Source organism: Eubalaena glacialis, chromosome 17 (assembly GCF_028564815.1).
Source record: "Eubalaena glacialis isolate mEubGla1 chromosome 17, mEubGla1.1.hap2.+ XY, whole genome shotgun sequence".
Lineage (NCBI taxonomy): Eukaryota > Metazoa > Chordata > Mammalia > Artiodactyla > Balaenidae > Eubalaena > Eubalaena glacialis.
The window spans coordinates 42,924,504-42,950,420 of NC_083732.1; the positions used below are offsets into that span (position 1 = coordinate 42,924,504).

At 36.7% G+C, this 25,917-nt stretch overlaps 1 protein-coding gene across 1 annotated transcript in view; it reads left to right on the forward strand.

Annotated features, from left to right (window-relative positions):
- NECAB1 (N-terminal EF-hand calcium binding protein 1) overlaps positions 1 to 25,917 on the forward strand; it is a 292,395-nt gene that overhangs the window by 225,245 nt on the left and 41,233 nt on the right. The window contains exons 8-9 of the mRNA XM_061171970.1: positions 756 to 832; positions 19,255 to 19,305. Coding sequence (XP_061027953.1) covers positions 756 to 832; positions 19,255 to 19,305 — 128 coding nt within the window. The remainder of the gene's footprint in view (positions 1 to 755; positions 833 to 19,254; positions 19,306 to 25,917) is intronic.

Below are 25,917 nucleotides of genomic sequence, written 5' to 3' on the forward strand. Positions count from 1 at the left end.
TAACCTGGTGTTAGATAGAGATGTGTGTGTGTATACAGAACATATTAAAAATACTACATACATAGTACATGTACGTTTGTGTGTGTATATATATATCTACACATATGTATGTATGCATATGTGTATATATACACAATCCTCACAGTGAGGCTTGTGATATTATTATGCCCATTTAAAAATAAGAAAAATGAGACCAGAGATGTTAAGTAATTTGACCAAAATCAGCAGGCTCCAGAGTTTGTACTCTTAACTGCTATGCCATGACCATAGTGTCCACTCAGGTTAGTCCCTAGGGAAGGAGATACCAGCTACCTTGCCCTTATACTTCTTTTTGATTAATAATTTATCCCTTGCTGTGTTCATAGCTATGATTTCCCTGGCTTCTGCTACTGCCCCAGAAGTAAGTTTAGAATTGTTTCTTGGTGCTTTCCTTTTTCTAAAAGAAAAATCAGCTACATTATGTGGTGGTAAAAATGGCTCAGCAAGATCTGTTCTTTTGAATATCAAAGGCCAGTATAGGCAACAACATAAACAAAATAGACTTGTAAAAATGAACCCACTGGGATACATGGATCTATGGAAATCAATAACTTAGAAAGAACTCATGTGAATATATATATATATATATATATATATGTGGTGATTAGCCAATGACACTGTGCTCTTCCTTCAGGGTAAAAGAAAAGCTCTGAGACACCAAAGCATTCCTATCTGTCTAGAGTTTAATATATTGCCCTCATGGTTTTCCCCTCAAGGCTTATTAGAAGAAGATAACCAATGGATAACCCAGATAAACAGACTCCAGAAATTAATTGATAGACTGGAAAAGAAGGTGAGTGCTTCCTTTTCTTTCTTCTCCCTCTTAGTTTTCAGTAGATTATGACTCATTTTTCCTTATTGCCCCAATATTCATGTCTGCCTAGACAGAATAGCAACAAGGATCTCCATTATACTGCTTGATAATTATTTGGGATTTTTGTTAAAGCAAATATAATGTTAATTCTCATCCCCTCCCACGCCAATCCCTAATTATAGTTAAAATAGGATATAGGGTTTAAAGTTAAATAAATCTACTGCATTGTCTGACTTTTAGTTTATCAATCATGTAAGGTAGCAGTGTGCTTGAATGATGCAAATGGCAGCTCTTAGGAATGACCTGGTTGATGTCTTGGGAATGTTTCAAAGTGATTCAGGGAAATGGCTGTGTGGTACACGAAAAGATGATATTGCACACTCAACTTCTAGAAATTAGCATCTTAACTGATGATTTTTAGCATGAAAACTACCAAGTTAGCAAGCAAGTTAGGATATGATGAAGAGTTCTTCAGAACTATATTTTATGTTTCCAGTTATTGTATTTTTATTGACTAATTCAATTAGTACCAAGTAGTCCTAATATTATAGTTATATTCCTCTTAAGCAGCTTTAATGGAAGAGGCTGCTTTTGTTAATCAGTAAGAATATGTGTTTTCTGTGCATGCCAAGCACGAAGGAAGGAACGTTTATGCTTGAGAGAGAGTTTCTGACTTTGAAGAACCCAGAGTCTACCCGTAAAAATATTCTATATTCAAAAAATGAGTTAACAGATTTTTTAAAGTATGCAGTTGCACAAAACCAAGCTCGTTGTTAATGCTCAGTAAATACTTAGTGACTGACTGAGACATGCCAAAGGAATGGAGCATATACTAAAATCTACAGTTGCTAACCTGAAGGAATGATCACTGCAAGCTGGGAAAGACCTCTTGTGGCAGGAAGGGCTTAAGGGGACTTTAAAAATGATGACAATTAGGAATTTTGAGTGCAAGTAACAGAAATTACCTCTTTAATAAAAAAAGAAATCTCTAGAAGGAAATGGGAGTGTTCACAGAATCAACAGACAGTCTAGAATCTAGACTTAGGAAGTCAGTAGACAAGATAAGTCTAGAGATGAAGGTAAGCAAGAAATACTCACCAGTCTTTCAGGTTGTCTCCACTGGAATAAATGAGTTTCAACAATTTCTAGTCTATGGGCATTCTGCTCAAGATTCCACTTTCCAGGAGGGAGGGTCTGGTTTGTCTTGTTATGGTTGCATGCTGGTCTCTTAGATAAGGAAGGAGAGAAAACCTTGGTTAACAGTCAAGTATTAAAATGAGATGAGATCATTCACTGAAGGAAATTGTATTGTCATTAAAATCAGAATAAATGTTAGTCAGCTAACAAACTAATAAGTATTTGCTATAGGAAAATAAATTTTTAGTAAGCAGAGAGCAGTTGGAGAGGGCATTCAGGTAAGGTGATGGCATGAGCAAAATTAAGTAGACCAACCTGGTTAGAGTCTTCCATTTAGGGACATAGTGACAAATAAGATTATATGAATGGATGGGGCTGAATTATGGATGGCCTTAAATAACAGACTAAGGAATTTGGACTTGATCTTGGAGACAACAGGAGGCATTTATTATTTTTCAATAGATAAGTGACATAAAAAAAGATCCTTTAGATAGAAAATTGGACAGCAAGAATATGAAATGGATTCAAACAAGAAGATTCAAAGTCAGAGCCACCAAAGCCAGCTATAACAGTGACATTAAAGGGCAGGCTGTAAACCTGAGCCCACTGGGATCAAGTATAGTAAAAGATGGGCCTGGACTAAGTGACTAAAAAAGAAAATGGTAGATTTGAAAGACTTGAGGTGAAATTAACAGGACTGTTGAATGGGTATGATGAGTAAAAGACAGGGTAGTTTCAAATAGGAGTCTGAGGATTTGAGCCCAAGTGTCTGAGACAATTATACCACTAACAGACAAGGGAGAGACAGTGAGAGATAATTGGTGAGGTGAGGTGAGGAGGTGAACATGTTTATTAAATTTCAAGATATAATAGGACATCTAAGTAGAAATACCCAGTCAGATTAGTATTTAAGAAGACAGGACAACAGATTGAGATCTTGAGAGCCATCTCCCAGAGGTGAGACATCAAGTCCTAAGGATGCGTAAGGTCTCTGAAAAGGAGATTCTGTACAAAGAAGAACCACGTCTAGAGGAAACAACTTTGGAGAGTTCCAGTCCCTCTGCTACCACATCATTGTTCACTAAATTTAAATTGACCACTTATGGGGACAAATAACATAAACTAAGAGTTTGCTGCAAGTCAACTTTCCTCCTTTCTAATTTCATTAGCTGATGTGTGAATTGAGACTAAAATGATTGATAATAAAAATAGTGGCCATAAAAATTAGTTTTCCAATGGTGGAAGTCTTGGAAATGCAGGACCCTATTTAAAAACCAAACCTTGTTAAAACATAAGGATTCAGCTGTTAAATAAGTTTGGATTCATTTAAAGAATACAAATACCTCTTTTGTAAATGGTTTGGAAGTCCTTGGCAAAGCTGTCTTTCTTCTGGTGTCATAAATGTATGTCATTCTTTTTAAAGGGGTAGCTCAAACTCAGGTCATGGCTCTTTTTCCAACTTAAAATCAAAGTATTGTCATGTCTCCTTCTTTCCTAGGCTTTTTTCTCCCTTCATTCCTATGAAAGCGTTTCATTATGAGAACAGTGGCTGAGAGGTTTGCTGAAAGTACAATGTGATGGTCTTCAACATGGGGATCCAGCTGTGTGGGGCTCAGCACGATCTGTCTTAATGAAAGGAGAAGCAGTGCAAGTTGGGTTTTTTTCTACAACTTGTTCTGTACTGTGCTGAATTAGGTTTTTAGAGGAAAAACTATCCAATTGCCAAACAGAAGCTAAGTGCATATTATATTTTACTGCTGGCTGTCTTGTCTAGTTGTTAGCACTAGGTTTGATCTCCACATTAAAAGGGAATGTAGTTACAGTGGAAGCCATACTGTCTTTTCTCACCACTAAGTATCTATGATAAATCTTTCCTGCACTGTAAACCAAGCCCAATACCATTTATATGGGGGAACAATAACCTTTGAAATTTCTACAAGTTTCTTCAGACATTCATTTTTTCCACTTCAGCCTCTCTGAGTATTTATGGGATATATTGAGATTATATCTCATGTTTTGCTTGAACTCTGCAGAAACCAGTGTTCAATGCTTAAACAAAACAACAACAAAGTCCCTTTAATCTTCATGAAGTCTTAAGTATACTATCAAATCACAGGATATCCATATTAAAAGGGATATAATTAAGAATGTCACACTCATACAACTTGTTTTAAGTTGTTTTACCTTAGGTTAAAAAAGTAGAACTGAAAAGTGTGCCTGAGTTGTTATTAGGGAAACAGCAGTCAAAGAGATCACTATTGTTACAGTTTCTATATGCAGAGTACTTTTAAAGATTCAGTTCACATCTATATGTGTTATATAAGTTTGTCTTTACAGAAGAGCTAGGATTTAAATGGGCATTCATTCAGCCACTTGTTTATTTAACTAACATTTATTGAGTACCCACTTTATGCAAGGTACTACTCTGACAGTGAGAATATAGCAGTGCTCAAAACAGGTAAGGTCCTTGGTCTCTGGAGAGACAGACAAACCCCAAGTAAACAAATTCATGAAATGAAGTAATTTCAGATAGTGTAAAGTACTATGAAGAAAATGTAGGACAATGTGATGAAGATGGAAGGTTGGATACTTAAGGTGAGTAATCTGAGAAGGCCACTTTAAGGATGTGATATTTGAGTTGAAGTTAGAAAAATAAGAAAGAGCCAACTAGAGGAAAACCTAGGGATAGAGAATTTAAGGCAGTGGAAATAGTAAAAGTGAATTGCAGAGAAGTTAAATAACTTGCATAAAGTTCACCCACAAGAGAACAGCAATAAAGACACAGACCTACTAGAGAATGGACTTGAGGATATGGGGAGGGGGAGGGGTAAGATGTGACAGGGTGAGAGAGTGGCATGGACATATATACACTACCAAATGTAAAATAGATAGCTGGTGGGAAGCAGCCGCATAGCACAGGGAGATCAGCTCGGTGCTTTGTGACCACCTAGAGGGGTGGGATAGGGAGGGTGGGAGGGAGGGAGACGCAAGAGGGAAGAGATATGGGAACATATGTATATGTATAACTGATTCACTTTGTTATAAAGCAGAAACTAACACACCAGTGTAAAGCAATTATACTCCAAAAAAGATGTTTAAAAAAAAAAAAAGAGAGAACAGCATAGCTAGAGCTATGTAGCTCTGTTATTAACAGGCTTATACTATTTCAGGCAGTCTGGATTTCTATAACTTTCTATTTATTTCTTATCTATTTGAAGGAATTATTGTGCATAATGCTCACTTGTTTTCCAGTTTTGAGAAATAATTGACATACATCACTATTTAAATTTAAAGCATACAGCATGATGGCTTTACTTACATATAAGGTGAAATAATTACCACAATACGTTCGTTAACATCCATCTTCTCGTACAGATACAATAAAAAGGAAAGGAAGAAAAAAAGAAGGGAAAAATGTTTATCTTCTTAGGATTTACTCTCTTAACTTTCCTACATGCCATACAGCAGTGTTAACTATTATCATGTTGTAACATTACATCGTTAATACTTATTTATCTTATAACTGGAAGTTTGTACCTTTTGACCATCTTCATCCTATTCCCCTCCTCCCACTCTCTACCTCTGGTAACCAAAAATCTGATCTCTTTTTCTATGAGTTTGGGGTTTTTGTTTTTATTTTTTTAGATTCCACATATAAATTAAATCATACAGTACAGTATTTGTCTTTCTCTGTCTTATTTCTGTTAGCATAATATTTTCAAGGCTCATTCCTGTTGTCACAAATGGTAGGATTTCCTTGTTTTTTGTGGCTGAATAATATTCCATTATATATGTATATGTATATATATATATATATATATATATATATATATATCTCATAAGTTCTTTATCCATTCACCCATCGATGGACACTTAAGTTGTTTCCATGTCTTGGCCTCTATAAATAATGCTGGTATGAACATAGGGGTGCAGATATCTTTTCAACTTAGTGTTTTCATTACCTTTGAATATACTTCCAGAAATGGAATTGCTAGATCATATGGTAGTTCAGTATTTAATTTTTTGAGGAACCTGAGAAAGCCATACTGCTTTCCATAGTGGATGCACCAATTTACAATCTACCAACAGTGCACAAGCATTCCCTTTTGCCACATTCTTGCCATCATGTTATCTCTTGTCTTTTTTGTGATGGTCATTCTAATAGACATGAGTGATATCTCAGGGTGGTTTTAATTTGCTTTTCCCTAATGAGTAATGATGTTGATCATCTTTTCATGTACATGTTGACCTTTCATATATCTTCTTTGGAGAAATGTCTATTCAGGTCCTTTGCCTATTTTTTTTTTTTTTTTTTTTTTTTTTTTTTTGCTATTGAGTTATATGAGTTCTTTATGTATTTTGAACATTAACCCTTATCAGATAGATATATGGTTTTCAAATATTTTGTTCCCATTCCAAATTTTGTCTTTTTACTTTATTGATGGTTTTTTTCCTTGTAGTTGTTGTTTACTGTGCAGAAGCTTTTTAGTTAGATGTAATCCCACTTGTTTATTTTTTATTTATTTGTTTGTGCTTTAGGTGACATATCCAAAAATCATTACCAAGAATCATGTCTGGGAGCTTTATTACTATGTTTTCTTCTAGGAGTTTCATGGTTTCAGGTCTTACATTTAAGTCCTTAGTCCATTTTGAGTTAATTTTGTGAGTGGTGTAAGATATGTGTCCAATTTCATTCTTTTACATGTGAATATCCAATTATCCCAGAATCATTTATTAAAAAGACTTTCTTTTCTCCACTGAGTATTCTTCCCTATTAAATATTAGTGGATTGTATATGCTTGGTTTTATTTCTGGGCTCTCAATTCTATTCCATCGTTCTTTTGTGTGTTATTATGCTAGTAGCATACTGTTTGATGGCTTTAGCTTTATAGTATAACTTGAAATCAGGAAGTGTGATCCCTCCTGCTCTTTTCTTCTTTCTAAGCATTTCTTTGGCTATTCAGGGTTTTTTGTGGTTCATATAACTTTTAGGAGTGTTTTTTCTACTTCTGTAAAAGATGCCATTGGAATCTGGATAGGGATTTTATTGAATCTATAAATGACTTTTGGTAGTATTGACGTTTTAACAATATTAATTCTTCCAATTCATGAATACAGAATACCCTTCTACTTATTTGTATGTTTGTATTTTCTTTGATTTCTTTCATCAATGTCTTTCAGTCTTCAGAGTAGAGAAATTTCACTTGCTTAGTTAAATTTATTCCTAAGTATTTTATTTTTTTATGCTATTGTAAATGGGATTGATTTCTTTATTTTTTTCAGAAAATTCATTGTTAGCATATAGAAATGCTACTGATTTTTGTATGTTAATTTCATATCTTGAAACTTTACTGAATTCCTTGATTAGATCTGACAGGTTTTTTTTGTTTCATCTTTACGATTTTTGTATATAAAACCAAGCCATCTGCATATAGAGATGGTTTTACTTCTTCATTTACTTTTATTTCTCTTTCTTGCCTGATTTCTCTAGGTAGGATTTCTAGTACTATTTTGAACAGGAGTGGTGAGAATAGACACCCTTGTCTTATTCCTGATCCTTAGAGGAAAAGCTTTCAACCTTTCACCATTAGTATGATGTTGAGGAAGCTGTGGGCTTGTCATATATGACTTTTATTATGTTGAGATATGTTCCTTTTATGACTTTTTGTTAAGGGTTTTTATTATGAATTTATGTTAAATGTTATCAAATGATTTTTCTGTGTCTATTGAGATGATTATATGATTTTTTTCTTTCTGTTAAGGTGATGTATCACACAGATTTATTTGCATATGTTGAACCATCCTTGCATTCCAGGGATAAATCCCACTTGATCATGATAAATGATTCTTTTAATGTGCTGCTGAATTTGGTTTGTTAGTATTTTATTGAAATTTTTGCATCTATAATTATCAGGGGTATTGACTTATAGCTCTCATTTCTACTAGTGTCCTTTTCTGGTTTTAGTCTCACGATAATGCTGGCCTCATAAAACGAATTTGGGAGTACTCTCTCCTCTTCTATTTCTGGAAAAATTTGAGAAGGATTGGTGTTAATTCTTCTTTAAATGTTTGGTAAAATTCACTAGTGAAGCCATCTGGTCCTGGACTTTTGTTTGTTGGGAGGTTTTTGATTACTGATTCATTCCCTTTACTAGTAAATTGTCTATTCAGATTTTATATTTCTTCCTAATTCAGTCTTGGTAAATGATATGTTTCTAAGAATTTTTCCATTTATTCTAGGTTGTCCAGTTTGTTAGCATATAGTTGGCTGTTATGATCCTTTGAATTCTGTGGTATCAGTTATAATGTCTGCTTTTTCAATTATAATTTTGTTGATTTGTGTCCTTTCTCTTTTTTCCTTGGTTAGTCTAGCTAAGGTTGGTCAATTTTTCTTATCTTTTCAAAGAACCAACTCTTAGTTTGGATAATCTTTCCAATTTTTTTCTGTTCTCTATTTCATTTATTTCTGTTCTAATCTTTATTATTTTCTTTCTTCTGTTAACTTTGTGCTCTGTTCTTCTTTTTCTAGTTTTTGAAGCTGTAAATTAGGTTGTTTATTTGATATCTTTCTTACTTCTTAAGTAGGTATTTATTGCTATGAACCTCCCTCTTAGAACTGCTTTTGCTGCATCCCACAGGTTCTGGTGTGTTGTGTTTTCACTTTTGTTTGTCTCAAAAATTTTATTTCCTCTTTAACTTCTTCTTTGATCCATTGGTTGTTTAGGACAGTGTTGTTTAATTTCCTTGTTTTCATGAATTTTTCAGTTTTCTTCTTATTATTGATTCCTACTTTCATGCCATTGTGGTCACAGAAGATACTTGGTATGATTTTAGTCTTCTTTAATTGCTAAGACTTGATTCGTGGCCTAACGTATGGTCCGTTCTAGAATTTTGTTGTACACCTGAGAAGAATATATATTCTGCTATTGAGAGTTAGAATGTTCTATATATGAATATTAGGATCATTTAGTCTTTAATGTTGTTCGAATCTGTTGTTTTCTTACTGATTCTCTGTCTGGATGAAACGTCCATCGACAGATGAATGGATAAAGAAGATGTGGTACATATATACAATGGAATATTACTCAGCCATAAAAAAGGAACAAAATTGGGTCATTTGTAGAGATGTGGATGGAACTAGAGTCTGTCATACGAGTGAAACGAGTCAGAAAGAGAAAACCAAATACTGTATATAAACGCATATATGTGGAATCTAGAAAAATGATACAGATGAACCTATTTGCAGGGCAGAAATAGAGACACAGACATAGAGAACAGACGTGTGGACATGGGGTGGGGGAAGGGGAGGGTGGGATGAATTGGGAGATTAGGATTGACATATATACACTACCATGTGTAAAATAAGTAGCTAGTGGGAACCAGCTGTATAGCACAGGGAGCTCAGCTCTTTGCTCTGTGGTGACCTAGATGGGTTGGATTGGGGGTGGGGGAGTGGGAGGGAGGTCCAAGAGGGAGGACATGTATGTATACATATAGTTGATTCACCTCGTTGTGAATCAGTAGAAACTAATGTAACATTGTAACGCAATTATACTCCAATACAATAAATAAATAATTAAAATAAAAGTAGGGTAATAAAGCCCCCAACTAGTATTGTATTACTGTCTATTTCTCCTTTTAGCTCTGTTAGTTGGCTTTATATATTTAGGTACTCCAATGTTGGGTGCATAAATATTTACAGTTGTTATATCTTCTTGATGTATTGATCTTTTTATCATTATATAATAACATCCTTTGTCTTTATTCACTATTTTTCGTTTAAAGTCAATTTTGTCTAAGTATAGCTACCTCTGCTTTTTGTTGTTGTTATTATTTGCTTGAAATGTCTCTTTCCATCCCTTAACTCTCAGTCTATATGTGCTTTTAAGGCTAAAGTAAGACTCCTGTAGGCAGCATATTATTAGATCTTGTTTTTTTTTAATCCATTCAGCCATTCGATGTCTTTTCTTTTTTATCAGATTATAATTGGTTTACAATGTTGTGTTAGTTTCTGCTGTACAATGAAGTGAATCAGCTATATGTATACACATATCACCTCCCCCATGGACCTGCCTCTCACCGCCCCATCCCACCCATCTATGTCATCATAGAGCACCGAGCTGAGCTCCCTGTGCTATAAAGCAGGTTCCCACTAGCTATGTATTTTACACATGGTAGAATATATTAGTCAATCCTAATCTCCTAATTCATCCCACCCTCCCCTTTCCTGCCTTGGTGTCATATATATGTTCTCTACATCTGTGTCTCTATTTCTGTCTTACAAACCAGTTCATCTGTATCATTTTTCTAGATTCCACATATATGCATTAATATACGATATTTGTTTTTCCCTTTCTGACTTACTTCACCCTTTATGACAGACTCTAGGTCCATCCACATCTCTACAAATGACCCAATTTCATTCCTTTTTATAGCTGAGTAATATGCCATTGTATATATGTACCACATCTTCTTTATCAATTCATCTGTTCTCCAAAGTGGCTGCATCCATTTACATTCCCACCAACAGTGCAAGAGGGTTCCCTTTTCTCCACACTATCTCCATCATTTATTGTTTGTAGATTTATTGATGATGGCCATTCTAACCAGTGAGAAGTGATACCTCACTGTAATACTGATTTGCAGTTCTCTAATAATTAGTGAGGTTGAGAATCTTTTAATGTGCCTCTTGGCCATCTGTATGTCTTCTCTGGAGAAATGTCTATTTAGGTCTTCTGCCCATTTTTTGATTGGGTTGTTTGTTTGTTTTTTATATTGAGCTCCATGAACTGTTTGTATATTTTGGAGATTAATCCTTTGTCTGTTGTTTCATTTACAAATATTTTCTCCCATTCTGAGGTTTGTCTTTTTGTCTTGTTTATTGTCTTTGCTGTGCAAAAGTTTTTAAGTTCAGTTAGGTCCCATTTGTTTATTTTTGTTTTTATTTTCATTACTCTAGGAGGTGGGTCAAAAAAGATCTTGCTGTGGTTTATGTCAGAGAGTGTTTTTCCTATGTTTTCCTCTAAGAGTTTTATAGTGTCTGGTCTTATATTTAGGTCTTTAATCGATTTTGAGTTTATTTTTGTGTATGGTGTTAGGGAGTGGTCTAACTTCATTCTTTTACATGTAGCTGTCCAGTTTTCCCACCCCCACTTATTGAAGAGACTTTCTTTTCTCCATTGTATATTCTTGCCTCCTTTGTCACAGATTAGGTGACCATAGGTGCGTTGGTTTATCTCTGGGCTTTCTATCCTGTACCATTCATCTATATTTCTCTTTTTGTGCCAGCACCATACTGTCTTGATTACTGTAGCTTTGTAGTATAGTCTGAAGTCAGGGAGCTGATTCCTCCAGCTCCGTTTTTCATTCTCAAGATGGTTTGGCTATTTGGGGTCTTTTGTGTTTCCATACAGATTGTAAAATTTTATGTTCTAATTTTGTGAAGAATGCCATTGGCAATTTGATAGGGATTGCATTGAATCTGTACATTGCTTTGGGTAGTACAGTTACTTTCACAATATTGATCCTTCCAATCCAAGAACATGGTATATTTCTCCATCTGTTTGTGTCCTTTTTGATTTCTTGCAACAGTGTTTCATAGTTTTCTGACAACAGGTCTTTTGCCTCCTCAGGTAGGTTTATTCCTAGGTGTTTTATCCTTTTTGTTGCGATGGTAAGTGGGAGTGTTTCCTTAATTTCTGTTTCTGATTTTTCATTGTTAGTGTATGGGAATGCAAGAGATTTCTGTGCATCAATTTTGTATCCTGCACTTTACCAAATTCATTGATTAGCTCTAGTAGTTTTCTCGTGGCATCTTTAAGATTTTCTATGTAGAGTATCATGTTATCTGCAAACAGTGACAGTTTTACTTCTTCTTTTCCAATTCATATTACTTTTATTTCTTTTTCTTCTCTGATTGCCATGCTAGGACTTCCAAAACTATGTTGAATAAGAGTGGTGAGAGTGGACATCCTTGTCTTGTTCCTGTTCTTAGAGGAAATGGTTTCAGATTTTCACCATTGAGAACAATGTTGGCTGTTGGTTTGTCATATATGGCCTTTATTATGTTGAGGTAGGTTCCTTCTATGCCCACTTTCTGGAGAGTTTTTATCATAAAAGAGTGTTGAATTTTTTCAAAAGCTTTTTCTGCATCTATTGAGATGATCATATGGTTTTCATTCTTTAATTTGTTAATATGGTGTAGCACATTGATTTGCATACATTGAAGAATCCTTGCATTCCTGGGATAAATCCCACTTGATCATGGTGTATGATCCTTTTAATATGTTGTTGGATTCTGTTTGCTAGTATTTTGTTCAGGATTTTTGTGTCTATGTTCATCAGTGATATTGGTCTGTAATTTTGTTTTCTGTGATCTCTTTGTCTGGTTTTGGTATCAGGGTGATGGTGGCCTCATAGAACAAGTTTGGGCATGCTCCTCCCTCTGCAATTATTTTGGAAGAGTTTAAGAATGATAGTTGATTGCTCTTCTCTCAGTGTTTGATAGAATTTGCCTATGTAGCCATCTGGTCCTGGACTTTTGTTTGTTGGAAAGTTTTTAATTACAGTTTCAGCTTCATTACTTGTGATTGGTTTGTTTATATTTTCTAATTCTTCCTTGTTCAGGCTTGGAAAGTTGTACCTTTCCAAGAATTTGTCCATTTCTTCCAGGTTGTCCATTTTATTGTCATAGAGTTGCTTGTAGTAATCTCTTATGATCCTTTGTATTTCTGCAGTGTCTGTTGTAATTTCTCCTTTTTTATTTCTAATTTTATTGATTTGAGTCCTCTCCCTTTTTGTCTTATTGAATCTGGCTATAGGTTTATCAATTTCGTTTTCTCAAAGAAGTAACTTTTAGTTTTATTGATCTTTGCTATTGTTTTCTTCATTTCTGTTTCATTTATTCCTGCTCTGATCTTTATGATTTCTTTCCATCTACTAACATTGAGTTTTGTTTGTTCTTCTTTCTCTAGTGGCTTTAGGTGTAAGGTTAGATTGTTTATTTGAGATTTTTCTTGTTTCTTGAGGTAGGATTGTATTGCTATAAACTTCCCTTTTAGAACTGCTTTTGCTGAATTCCATAGTTTTTGGGTCATTGTGTTTTCATTGTCATTTGTTTCTGTTTATTTTTTAGTTCCCTCTTTGATTTCTTCAGTGATCTCTTGGTTATTTAGCAGCACACTGTTTAGCCTCTGTGTGTTTGTGTTTTTTAGTTTTTTAATTTTTTTTCCTGTAATTAATTTCTAATCTCATAGCGTTGTGGTTGAAATAGATGCTTGATATGATTTCAATTTTCTTAAAATTTCCAAGGCTTGATATGTGATATATCCTGGAGAATAGTGTGCACTTGAGAAGAAAGTGTATTCTGCCACTTTCAGGTGGAATGTCCTATAAATATCAATTAAATCTATCTGGTCTACTGTGTCATTTAAACTTTGTGTTTCCTTACTTATTTTCTGTCTGGAAGATCTGTCCATTGGTGTAAGTGGGGTGTTAAAGTCCCCCACTGTTTCTGGGTTACTGTTGATTTCCCCTTTTATGGCTGTTAGCCTTTGCCTTATATATTGAGGTGCTCCTATGTTAGGTGCATAAATGTTTATAATTTTTATATCTTCTTCTTGGATTGATCCCTTGATCATTATCTAGTGTCCTTCCTTATCTCTTGTAACAGTCTTTATTTTAAAATCTATTTTATCTGACATGAGTATTGCTACTCCAGCCTTCTTTTGATTTCCATTTGCATGGAATATCTTTTCCCATCCCCTCACTTTCAGTGTGTCTGTGTCCCTAGGTCTAAAGTGGGTCTCTTGTAGACAGCATGGGTCTTGTTTTTGTATCCATTCAGCTAGTCTGTGTCTTTTGGTTGGAGCATTTAATCCATTTACATTTAAGGTAATTATCAATATGTATGCTCTTATTACCAATTTCTTAATTGTTTTGGATTTGTTTTTGTATGTCTTTTCCTTCTCTTGTGTTTCCTGCCTAGAGAAGTTCCTTTAGCATTTGTTGTAAAGCTGGTTTGGTGGTGCTGAATTCTCTTAGCTTTTGCTTGTCTATAAAGCTTTTGATTTCTCCTTTGAATCTGAATAAGATCCTTACTGGGTAGAGTAATTTTTGTTGTACGTTTTTCCCTTTCATCACTTTAAATATATCCTGCCACTCCCTTCTGGCTTGAAACGTTTCTCCTGAAAAATCTGTTGATAACCTTATGGGGATTTCCTTGTACGTTATTTGTTGCATTTCCCTTGCTGCTTTCAATATTTTTTCTTTGCATTTAATTTTTGTTAGTTTAATTAATATGTGTCTTGGTATGTTTCTCTTAAGGTTTATACTGTTTGGGACTCTCTGCACTTCCTGCACTTGGGTGGCTATTTCCTTTCCATGTTAGGGAAGTTTTTTACTATAATCTCTTCAAATATTTTCTCATATCCTTTCTCTTTCTTTCTTCTTTTAGGACTCCTATAATTCGAATGTTGGTGCATTTAATGTCCCAGAAGTCTCTGAGACTGTCCTCAATTCTCTTCATTCTTTTTTCTTTATTCTGCTCCTCAGCAGTTATTTCCACCATTCTGTCTTCCAGCTCACTTATTCATTCTTTTGCCTCAATTATTCTGCTATTGATTCCTTCTAGTGTATTTTTCATTTCAGTTATTGTGTTGTTCATCACTGTTTGCTTGTTCTTTAGTTCTTCTATGTCTTTGTTCAACAGTTCTTGTATTTTCTCGATCCGTGCCTCCAGTATATTTCTGAGATTTTAGATCATCTTTACTGTCATTACTGTGAATTCTTTTTCAAGTAGGTTGTCTATTTCCTCTTCATTGGTCTTCTAGGTTTTTCCCTTGCTCCTTCATCTGTAACATAATTTTTTTGTTATCTCATTTTTTTTGATGGGTGGGGCTATGTTCCTGTCATACAGGTTGCTTTCCCTGAGGCTTTCCACACTGGAGTTTGCAGGCAGTTGTGTAGAGCTAGGTCTTGGTGCCAAGATGAGGATCTCTGGGAGACTTCACTCAGATTAATATACCCTGGGGTCTGAGGTTCTCTTTCAGCTTAGCAGTTTGGACTCGGTGGTCCTACCACAGGAGCTCAGGCCTGACCCCTGGCCTGTGAACCAAGATCCTGCAAGACAAGCAGTGCAGCAAAAAAAGAAAAAAAAAAAGGATCAGAACAATAACAAAGAATAAAAAAATAAAATAAAAATAGAAAAATATATTAGAAAAAATAAAAATATAAATGAAACAACAACACCAAGGGGGCGGGGCTTAGGCAGGGGTGGGGCTTAGGCGGGGCAGGGTTTAGGTGGGGGTGGAGGCTAGTCTCAGAATCCACACAGCCAGAAAAGGCCTTGGGGTTTTGGGAGGCAGGGTTTAGGCTCAGCGTGGTCCATTCTATCTCTTTTCATTGGAGAATTTAATTCACTTACGTTTAACGTAGTTATTGATAGGTAAGGACTTACTATTGCCATTTTGTTAATTGTTTTCTGGTTGTTTTGTAGATTACTGTGCCTTGTTTCTCATGCTGTTGTCTTTTTTTGTGTGTATGTTATCAGTATGCTTTGACTTTGTCATGTTCTTTTGTGTAATTTCTACAAGATTTTCACTTGTGGTTACCGTGAGGCTTACATAAAATATAACACCCTACTTTAAACTGATAACAACTTAACTTCAATTGAATTTGTAAACTTTACACTTTTACCTCCACCTCACTTTTTAGGTTATTGCTGTTATAATGTACATGTTTTTATATTATGTAACTGACAACAGATTACTACAGTTATGGTTATTTTTGCTATGCTCTTTTATTTTATAAGTTTTAAACAAAAGTTAAGTGAATTATGCATCACTATTACCATATTGCAGAAATAATGACTATATACTTATTACCAGTGAGATTTACACTACCTTTTTATGATGTTATTAACATTCTTTCACTTCCACTCAAAGAACTGCCTTTAGCATTTCTTGTAAGGCAAGTCTGGTGGTAAACTCCCTCAGCTTTTGTTTGTTCAGTGAAGTCTTTACCCGTCCTTTGTTTCTGAAAGAAAACTTCACCAAGTATAGAATTCTTAGTCGACAGTTTTTTTTTCAATATTTCTAATATGTCATCCCATTCTCTCCTGGTCTGAAAAGTTCTTCTGATAATCTTATGGGGGTTCCCTTGTATGTGACTTCTCTCTTTTCTCTTGCTGCCCTTACAGTTCTTTTGTCTTTGACTTTTGACAATTTAATTAATGTGTCTCAGAGTAGCCCTATTTAGATTCAATCTATTTGAGGTCCTTTGGGCCTCATGGATCTGGATGTTCATATCTCTCCCAAAATTTAGAACGTTTTCAGACATTATTCCTTTAAATTGGCATTCTGTCTCTTTCTCTTTCTCTTCTTCTGGAATTCCCATTATGTGAATACTTTTTCCTTTTCAGTGTCTCCCAAATTCCCATAGGTTTTCTTCACACTTTTTCATTCTTTTTTTATTTTTGCTCCTCTTCCTGGGTAGCTTCCAGTGTTGTACCCTCGAGGTCACTGATTCTTCTGCATGGTTGAGTCTACTTTTGAAATTCTTTATTGAATTTTTCAGTTCAGTTATTGTATTTTTCATCTCTAGGAGTTTTGTTTATTTTGGTTTGGTTTTTGATGGTTGTGATTTACTTGTCAAACTTCTCATTATGTATGTGCTTTGTTTTTCTAATTTTGTGTAGCTGTCTGTTTTTTCTTGCAGTTCTTTAAGAGGAATTTCCTTAAGAGGATTTTATTGAATTCTTTCTCTGGCATTTCATAGGTGTTCATTTTTAGGGCCAGTTATTGAAGTTTTATTAGTTTCTTTTGGTGATGTCATATTTACCTGATTTTTCATAATCTTTGATTCCTTACATTGATATTTGTGCATTTGAGTAATTGGGCTCCCCTTCCAGACTCTACAAGTTGGCTTTGGCAGAGACAGTTCTTCAGCAGTGAGCTCAGTTTGGGTTTTGGGGTATGTCTGCTGGTAATGTTTTTGGGCAGGAGGGGCCTGCTATTATGCTTTATTGGGGGCAGGGTAATTGTTTCAGCTCTGAGGATAGGGATAGGGGTTGTGCCACTGGCTGAGAACTGTTGGATAGTACTACTGGCTTGGTCCCCTACACAAGTGAGGCTGTAGGATGGGCTCCATGGTTGCCTGGATTCTCTGGTCAGACTTACTAGATGATTGGGACTGGTTACTATATCCAGTAGTAAATGGGACTTCTGTGCCCTGGCATGGCAGCAGTACAGGACCCAGAGCCTATACATCTCATTTTTGGGGGACCCAAGCCAGTCCATAGTGTGCACTGACTTCCCTGGTCAGGTGAGGCCACTGGTTTTTCTCTGCAGATGGGGGAAGCCATGGTCTGTGCTCTCTGTTCAAGTGCCACTGCATGTAGGGGTGTTGAATGAGCTGTGTAGCTTCCTGTGTGCTCTAGTTAGGTTCCCTGCTTGGACACGTTGGAGGCTGTACTTGGCAATGAACAGAGTTATGAATTAGAATACTTGCCTGGGTGTAGCAGGACAAGCAGCTCTAAAGCTGGTGGAGCTCTTTGTTGTTAACTCAAGCCAACCCACACTCCAAGTTCCCTGACCGAACATGTCTGCTGGCTTTACTCTGCAAACTATTGGCTCTGCCTGCTTCTTGGCTCAAGTGCCACTGGGATGCACAGCTTCCAGGATTTGTCACCAGCCCTTCTGGTGAGATGGGTTCAGAAGACACTCTCCACAGCAGGTGGGGCTGTGTCTCACCTCCCCTGCCTAGGCAAGAGGGGGAGGTTTAGCTCCAGGCTATTCTTAGTTTCCCAAATAAGGTCTCAGATAGGGAGATGCCAGGTCCTACCCTCAGTTTTGCTATGAATTAATCCATCTGCTTGTGCATAGCATGGGAGCATTCCATACCTGCTACTGGTTTTGCTTCGTGGGTAATCAGATTTGCTCACCCACTTCTTGGCTTGAGCCCCGCTGGGCCACACTGCTTCCAGGAGTTATTGCCAGCTCCTCTGGTAAGATCGGCCTGGAAGACACTCACCACAGTGGGTGGGAATATGATTCAGCTCCTTGCTTGGGCGTGGGCAAACTGGGCTCTAAGGTCAACAAAACTCCTCCTTTGAAGATCCGAATCAGGCAGATCTGCTCTCCTCCAAGTTCCCAGCTTGGTTCTGCAGATGAGCAAAGCTGCTGGTTGGGATTACTACTTGGGCACTGCAGTATGAGCTTGGTCTGCCAAGATCTGTGTGCTGGTTGTTGCAAGCCACTCCCCTCTTCTCTGTCACAGTCAGATTCCCTGTGGTTGAGCCCCACAGATTTCCCTGCAATCTTTGTGGTACAAGACCAGAGTAGGGGCTTTCACAAAATGACCCACAATGCTGGGTGGGGCTAGTTGTCTCTCCTGGGATCTCTTTTCCCACTGAGGGAACCAGAGGCTCAGGGAAGATCTGTCCAGGTGGTGCTGTGCTGGCCTGGTGATGGGGCAATGCTGTCAACGTATAGCCACTTCTTTTACCTTCTAATGAAGCCTGTCTTGGTCTCTGTGGTACAGGAGGTTGCTTCAGCCTTGTTCTAGGATTCCCTCAGAGGTGTCTTGTTCTCAATAGTTGTTAGTTGTTGTTCTTGTGAGGGGGAGCAAAGCCAGGAACAACCTATGTCACCATTTTGGTGATGTCACTCTCTAGGATATATATTCTTAGAATGAAGTCCTCAGATATTACATTCTTGGTTTCTATGGGGCCATTAGCATTATACATTGATCACTGCAGAAAACTCTAAGGTCTTTTTGGTAACCCTTCATTTTTAACAAATATCAATATGATTTCATTTGCTTTTTATTTCACTCCTTAACAAAGCAAAATTAGCACTAGAGTGTAAATGTCTATCATGATATCTCAAGTATATTGCCATATAACCACAGCAAAAGAAATCAGCCTAGTCATCCTAACTTTTCCTTTTTACTGTTTATATCCTTTCCCTCTCTGCTTTAATGAATCTTCTCTCCACTTTGTTCTCTTTTAATGGCATCAGTGATGTACACTCAAAGTAATAACAAATTGAACACATCTGAAATGGCTCCTTATAATTGATATAATGGGTAAAAGAATCTTTATTGGAACAACCCACTTTAAAAAATCAGAATTATTTCATCTCCTTTCAGATCATGAAGTTCCTTTGGTTTAATATTAGCCAAAAAAGTGCTACCATTCAAATATATGATGTTTTGTTTAATTAACTAATTTCTTGTTTTCTACCCATTTCTTACTGTAACCAAAGGATCTTAAACTTGAACCTCTAGAAGAAGTTATTGAAGGGAATACTAAACCTGTAAGTACTTTCCCTAGGTCAAAATTTTAGAAATATGTACTTTGAAAACATAATTTAATTTCTTCAAAATTAGTTACTATCTCAGTGAAATTTAAAAAAAAAATAATTCATGGGCATATTTCATTATGTATGGCTAAGTAGGATTTTCTAAATTGTGATTTCTGGAAAACTAATGCCTACTTCACAGGGGTTTTCTGAAAGCACCCGTTATGTAATATGTGAAAAGTGAAATTTTTATGCATGTATAAATCAATGAGTTATTGAATAATTGAATGAATATGACTGGCAGAGAAAGGCAACATTCAAATTGTATCATAAACCAGGCTGAAGGGTACACCTGAGCTGAAACTTGGTCCTATTAATTATTGTACTTTCAGCACATAGCCCAGGGACAAGATGCTCAGAAATCATTTTCCAAAGAAAAAAAATGATGTTTATAGAAAAGTAAACATTTATGCTCGTGGGGAAAAGATACCCATCCAGAAGGATGGCAACTGATGGAGACGGAAAGAAAATGGACAAAGTGATCCTAATAAGTTCATTATATGCAACAAAAAAGAAATTAATGTATAAATTAACTAATTGAAAAGCAGCACATACCATGCTTTATTATTTTATTTTATTTTGAGGCAAATATTTATAGCACATACTGCTTTGGGAAATTGGATGTTTGCATTTACATTTAGTGGAAATTTGGATTTTAAAATCTTGGGTATCTACAGAAAATCACTTTTTTCTTAATACCTTAAGTATATTATATATTGTATAGATCTTGTATGATCAGTCACATTTACATGAAACAAGGATAAGAAATACCTTCCATCTCTGTATCATGTAGTTATTCTATAGGCACTGCCTGTATGATAGAAGCTGAGACTCACCTGCATGTCAGCTCCTGTTCATCTGTCTAAACTCATAGCACAAAGGAAATTTTCATAGAGGAAGCTTTTTCTCAGAAAAGTTTAATAATGGCTGTTGTGATTAGAATCCTATAGATGTAGACACATTCCCTAGCTATACTACATGTTCAGTGCTTTTATTACTCCAAAGACAGGGATGTGGTCTGTGTTAATTTATCAGGCACCCAGAATTTTAAAGTGATAGGTTTTGGCATGAAGGTGAGGGGAGAGGGGTGTTGAGCACAGATATTATGCAGGTCTGTGTAGTCCCATAAGCCCAGGATTATGACCTTGAGGTCTTGCATCTGTATCGTCTCTTTAGGTTTGCATGTAGAGAAAACTACACTCCAGTCAAGAAAAATAAACATAATTTTTCTAATGTTGGGAGAGACTATTGTCTATTCTTAAGTAATTTCTTAATGTATATATTCTCTCTCACTAGCTATGAAGGAGAAAAGTTTCTAAGGATTGTTTATGAAAAGTGACAGACTCTTCCATTCTCTGGTCCCTGACAGAAAAGAGAGATCTATTTTAAGAGATCTATCAACCCATGCAGCATTGTCAATTCAATAGTGCATGGAAGTACTTTAGAGAAAAAGAACTGGGCAAGGTAGCTCGATAGTCAATATTATTTAAAAGCAGGAAAGAATATTCTTTAACTATTTTTAACCATATGTAAAAGTAAAAGAATTATGCTCTTTGGGAATACACACATAGTAGTAGTCTGAGCTGGTTTGTTTTTTCATATTTGTCATCAAAAGTTGTATTTTTTACTAGTGGTAGTATATGTATCACTATCAATTCCTATAAAACCTCTATATTCAGAATGACAAAAACAATTTTTCACTGTTATTTCACAGCTAGCACACATAATTGTATGTTACTTTTTGATCAGTGATTTATCTTGGTGACCAAAACCAATTTTAGAATTCATTGACTGGAGAGGTATTTTTCCTCTTCCATTAGAGAATGCATGAGAACTTTGAAAAATAAATCCTACATCAGAATGCAAAAAATAAATTTTTATTATATACTTTATTTTTAAAAGTTCATCTTTATTGAGCCTTTGCTATGTGCAAGTGTTGTGTTAAACCCACACATATGTAACTCAGTCCTCATAATAGCCATATGAGGTGGTGCTGTTATTAGCTCCATTTTACAGATGAAGAAATTAAGTTGTAAAAAGGTTTAAATACCACAGCTGAACTCCAGAAGTTCTATGCCAGACCTACACTACTCACCACACTGTAATATTCCAACTCTAGTGTTTGGTGCACTTTGGGAAATAGAGTTGTTTTTGCTAGTGAGGTTGTGAGCTAATGGATGACTTTTTTTCATGAAATTTCCTACCACTAGAGCAGAGCAGATTATCTGGTAGGCTTATTTAAGTACACAGCAAAAGTCCTGAACCCTAGTATCTGCCATACTAGTTTTCTGGTACATGAGCCATTACATAATGATGAGTGTAGCATATAATCTCTTTCTAAGTCCAATTTTTTTCTCAGCCTGGAGTAAGAGAAGTAACATTTATTGAATATCTATCATGGGCAATATCTTTACATACACTATTTCATTCCATTTAACCTTCCTCAAAACTGTGATATAAGTACCTTTATTCCAATTTTGCGTATCAGAAGACTTGAGAAAGATTAAATAACTTGTTCAAGGCCATAGATCTAGTGAAAGTGAAACCAATTTACACCTCCTGCTCTAAAAGGAGAAAGAAAAAAGAAAAGAGGGCAAGATGATGGAGGTAGATAAAAGAGCACCTAACAGTGCTCAGGACCACCTCGAATCCTTTTCTAGAATGGATAGTATATGAATAAAATTTACTAAAGGAATTTTAAGAATAGCCAATGGTTAAAAGCAAAAGCACCTTTTATTGTTAACTTGATCACTAACTATGTGCTGGGCCCTGAGAGAGGGTCTGTAGATAAAGTGGTGAATATTACAGACTAGAAGACAGACTAGAAGGAAATATAGACAAATATAACTAGGATCTACAATAGAATGTGATGAGAATTATTATAGGAAGGTATAGATTTTTCCATAGCTAGGGAACATGACCTAATTTAGGGGCCAGGAAATGCTTCCAGAATGACACAACATTTAAGATGAAATCAAAAAGGATAAGTAGGAGTTTTTAAAAATGATATTCGTATATCTCTTACAACATTGAATTGTTTTAACCTTGCACTAAAAGAACAATAGGTGCTACATGGGAATATTAAAATATTCCAGATGATTTATATCAAGCATGTCATAAAGACAGAAACCTTAGGAATTCACTATTTTATTCTGCCTTAATAAAATAAGAAATAAATGCACATCAGGGCTAAAAGCTGATCTAAAGTCCAAGGCCTTGGTTTTATGACTCATTGAAAATTTAGGGATAATTTATTGTCTTCTAGCTCTCAAGTACTAAGAAGTGAGTATGAATCACTGAAAGGTTAATATGATTTTTGAAGGGAATTGCTTCAACCAGACCATACATCCTGGATCTGGCCAGGTGTATTGATCCACCTGAATCCTTTCTGCCTGGTGCAATTGTGTGCTTTTTGTGGTACTTCTTCTCAAATGACTATTGGGGGGAAAATGATCATTTTCAGATATTTTCTACTTTCAAAAGGAGTTTTTAAAAAGTCAATATGGGGGGGGACCTTCAAGATGGCAGAGGAGTAAGAAGACCTCAGACATCCCAAAATGCAAGAAACTCCCCACATACCTGGGTAGGGCAAAAAAAAAAGAAAAAACAGAGACAAAAGAATAGTGACTGGACCTGCACCTCTGGGAGGGAGCTGTGAAGGAGGAAAAGTTTCCACACACTAGGAAACCCCTTCACTGGTGGGGACAGGGGTGGGCAGGGGGGAAGCTTCAGAGACACAGAGGAAAGTGCAATAACAGGGGTGCAGAGGGCAAAGTAGAGAGATTCCCTCACAGAAGATCGGTGACGACCAGCACTCACCAGCCTGAGACACTTGTCTGCTCACCTATAGGACGGGTGGGGGCTGGGAGCTGAGGCTCAGGATTCGGAGGTCAGATCCCAGGTATAGGGCTGGGGTTGGCTGCATGAACACAGCCTGAAGGGGGCTAGTGAGCCACAGATAGCCAGGAGGGAGTCCGGAAAAAAGTCTGGATCTGCCTAAGATGAAAGAGACCATTGTTTCCGGGTGTGCAAGAAGAGGGGATTCCTTCCCTGTCTGCCCACAGAAGGCAGAGCACCGCCTAAATGAGTTTCAGAGACGGCCGTGAGCCGCGGCTATCAGCTCGGACACCAGAGATGAGCATGAAACGCTAAGGCTGCTGCTGCAGCCACCAAGAATCCTGTATGCAAGCACAGGTCACTATCCATATCCCCCACCCACCCCCGGGAGCCTGTACAGCCCACCACTGCCAGTGTCCCATGATATAGGGACAACATCCCCAGGAGAACACACAGCATGCCTCAAGTTGTTGCAACGTCACACTGACCTCTACCGCCACAGGCTCACCCTGCATTCCAATTATAACTATCGTACCCCTCCCTCACCCCCCGCCCCCGCAGCCTGAGTGAGCCAGAGCCCCCTAATCAGCTGCTGCTTTAACCCCATCCTGTCTGGGTGGGAAGAGATGCCTGAGGGCAACCTACATGCAAAGGTGGGGCCAAAACCAAAGCTGAAACCCAGGAGCTGTGCAAACAAAGAAGAGAAAGGGAAATTTCTCCATAAAGCCTTAGGAGCCACAGATTAAATCCCCACAAACAACTTGATGTACCCTGCATCTGTGGAATACATGAATAGACAATGAATCATCCCAAAATTGAGGCGGTGGACTTTGGGAACAACTGTGGACTTGGGGTTTGCTGTCTGTGAATGATTTGTTTCTGATTTTTATGTTTATCTTAGCATAGTTTTTAGCACCTGTTATCATTGGTGGATTTCTTTATTTGTTTGGTTGCCCTCTTCTTTTTTTTATTATTATTACTTTTTTTTAACATCTTTATTGGAGTATAATTGCTTTACAATGGTGTGTTAGTTTCTGCTTTATAACAAAGTGAATCAGTTATACATGTACATGTGTCCCCATATCTCTTCCCTCTTGCATCTCCCTCCCTCCCACCCTCCCTATCCCACCCCTCTAGGTGGTCACAAAGCGTCGAGCTGATCTCCCTGTGCTATGAGGCTGCTTCCCACTAGCTATCTATTTTACATTTGGTAGTGTATATATGTCCATGCCACTCTCCTACTTTGTCCAGGCTTACCTTTCCCCCTCCCTGTATCCTCAAGTCCATTCTCTAGTAGGTCTGCATCTTTATTCCCATCTTGCCCTTAGGTTCTTCATGACCTTTTTTTTTTTTTTTTAGATTCCATATATATGTGTTAGCATATGGCATTTGTTTTTCTCTTTCTGACTTACTTCACTCTGTATGACAGTCTCAAGGTCCATCCACCTCACTACAAATAACTCAGTTTCATTCCTTTTTATGGCTGAGTAATATTCCATTGTATACATGTGCCACATCTTCTTTATCCATTCATTTGTTGATGGACAATTCAGTTGCTTCCATGTCCTGGCTATTGTAAATAGAGCTGCAATGAACATTGTGGTACATGACACTTTTTGAATTATGGTTTTCTCAGGGTATATGCCCAGTAGTGGGATTGCTGGGTCGTATGGTAGTTCTATTTTTAGTTCTTTAAGGAACGTCCACACTGTTCTCCATAGTGGCTGTATCAATTTACATTCCCACCAACAGTGCAAGAGGGTTCCCTTTTCTCCACACCCTCTCCAGCTTTTATTGTTTGTAGATTTTTTGATGATGGCCATTCTGACCGGTGTAAGATGATATCTCATTGTAGTTTTTTTTTTTTTAGTTATTTCTGAGATATACATTTTAAAGTAATAACTAGAATTATGACTTATAACATTATACCAGAACATATAAGATTTTTAGAAATTTCACGTAATGTCTGAAACATTTATATTAACATATTTCCATACAAATAACCCAATGAAAGTTTAGTATTAGTTGTTTTGTTTGTTTGTTTTTTTATACTGCAGGTACTTATTAGTCATCAATTTTATACACATCAGTGTATACATGTCAATCCCAATCGCCCAATTCAGCACACCACCATCTCCATCCCACCGCAGTTTTCCCCCCTTGGTGTCCATATGTCTGTTCTCTACATCTGTGTCTCAACTTCTGCCCTGCAAACCGGCTCATCTGTACCATTTTTCTAGGTTCCACATACATGCGTTAATACACGATATTTGTTTTTCTCTTTCTGACTTACTTCACTCTGTATGACAGTCTCTAGATCCATCCACGTCTCAACAAATGACTCAATTTCATTCCTTTTTATGGCTGAGTAATATTCCATTGTATATATGTACCACAACTTCTTTATCCATTCATCTGTCGATGGGCATTTAGGTTGCTTCCATGACCTGGCTATTGTAAATAGTGCTGCAATGAACATTGGGGTGCATGTGTCTTTTTGAATTATGGTTTTCTCTGGGTATATGCCCAGTAGTGGGATTGCTGGGTCATATGGTAATTCTATTTTTAGTTTTTTAAGGAACCTCCATACTGTTCTCCATAGTGACTGTATCAATTTACATTCCCACCAACAGTGCAAGAGCGTTCCCTTTTCTCCACACCCTCTCCAGCATTTGTTGTTTGTAGATTTTCTGATGATGCCCATTCTAACTGGTGTGAGGTGATACCTCA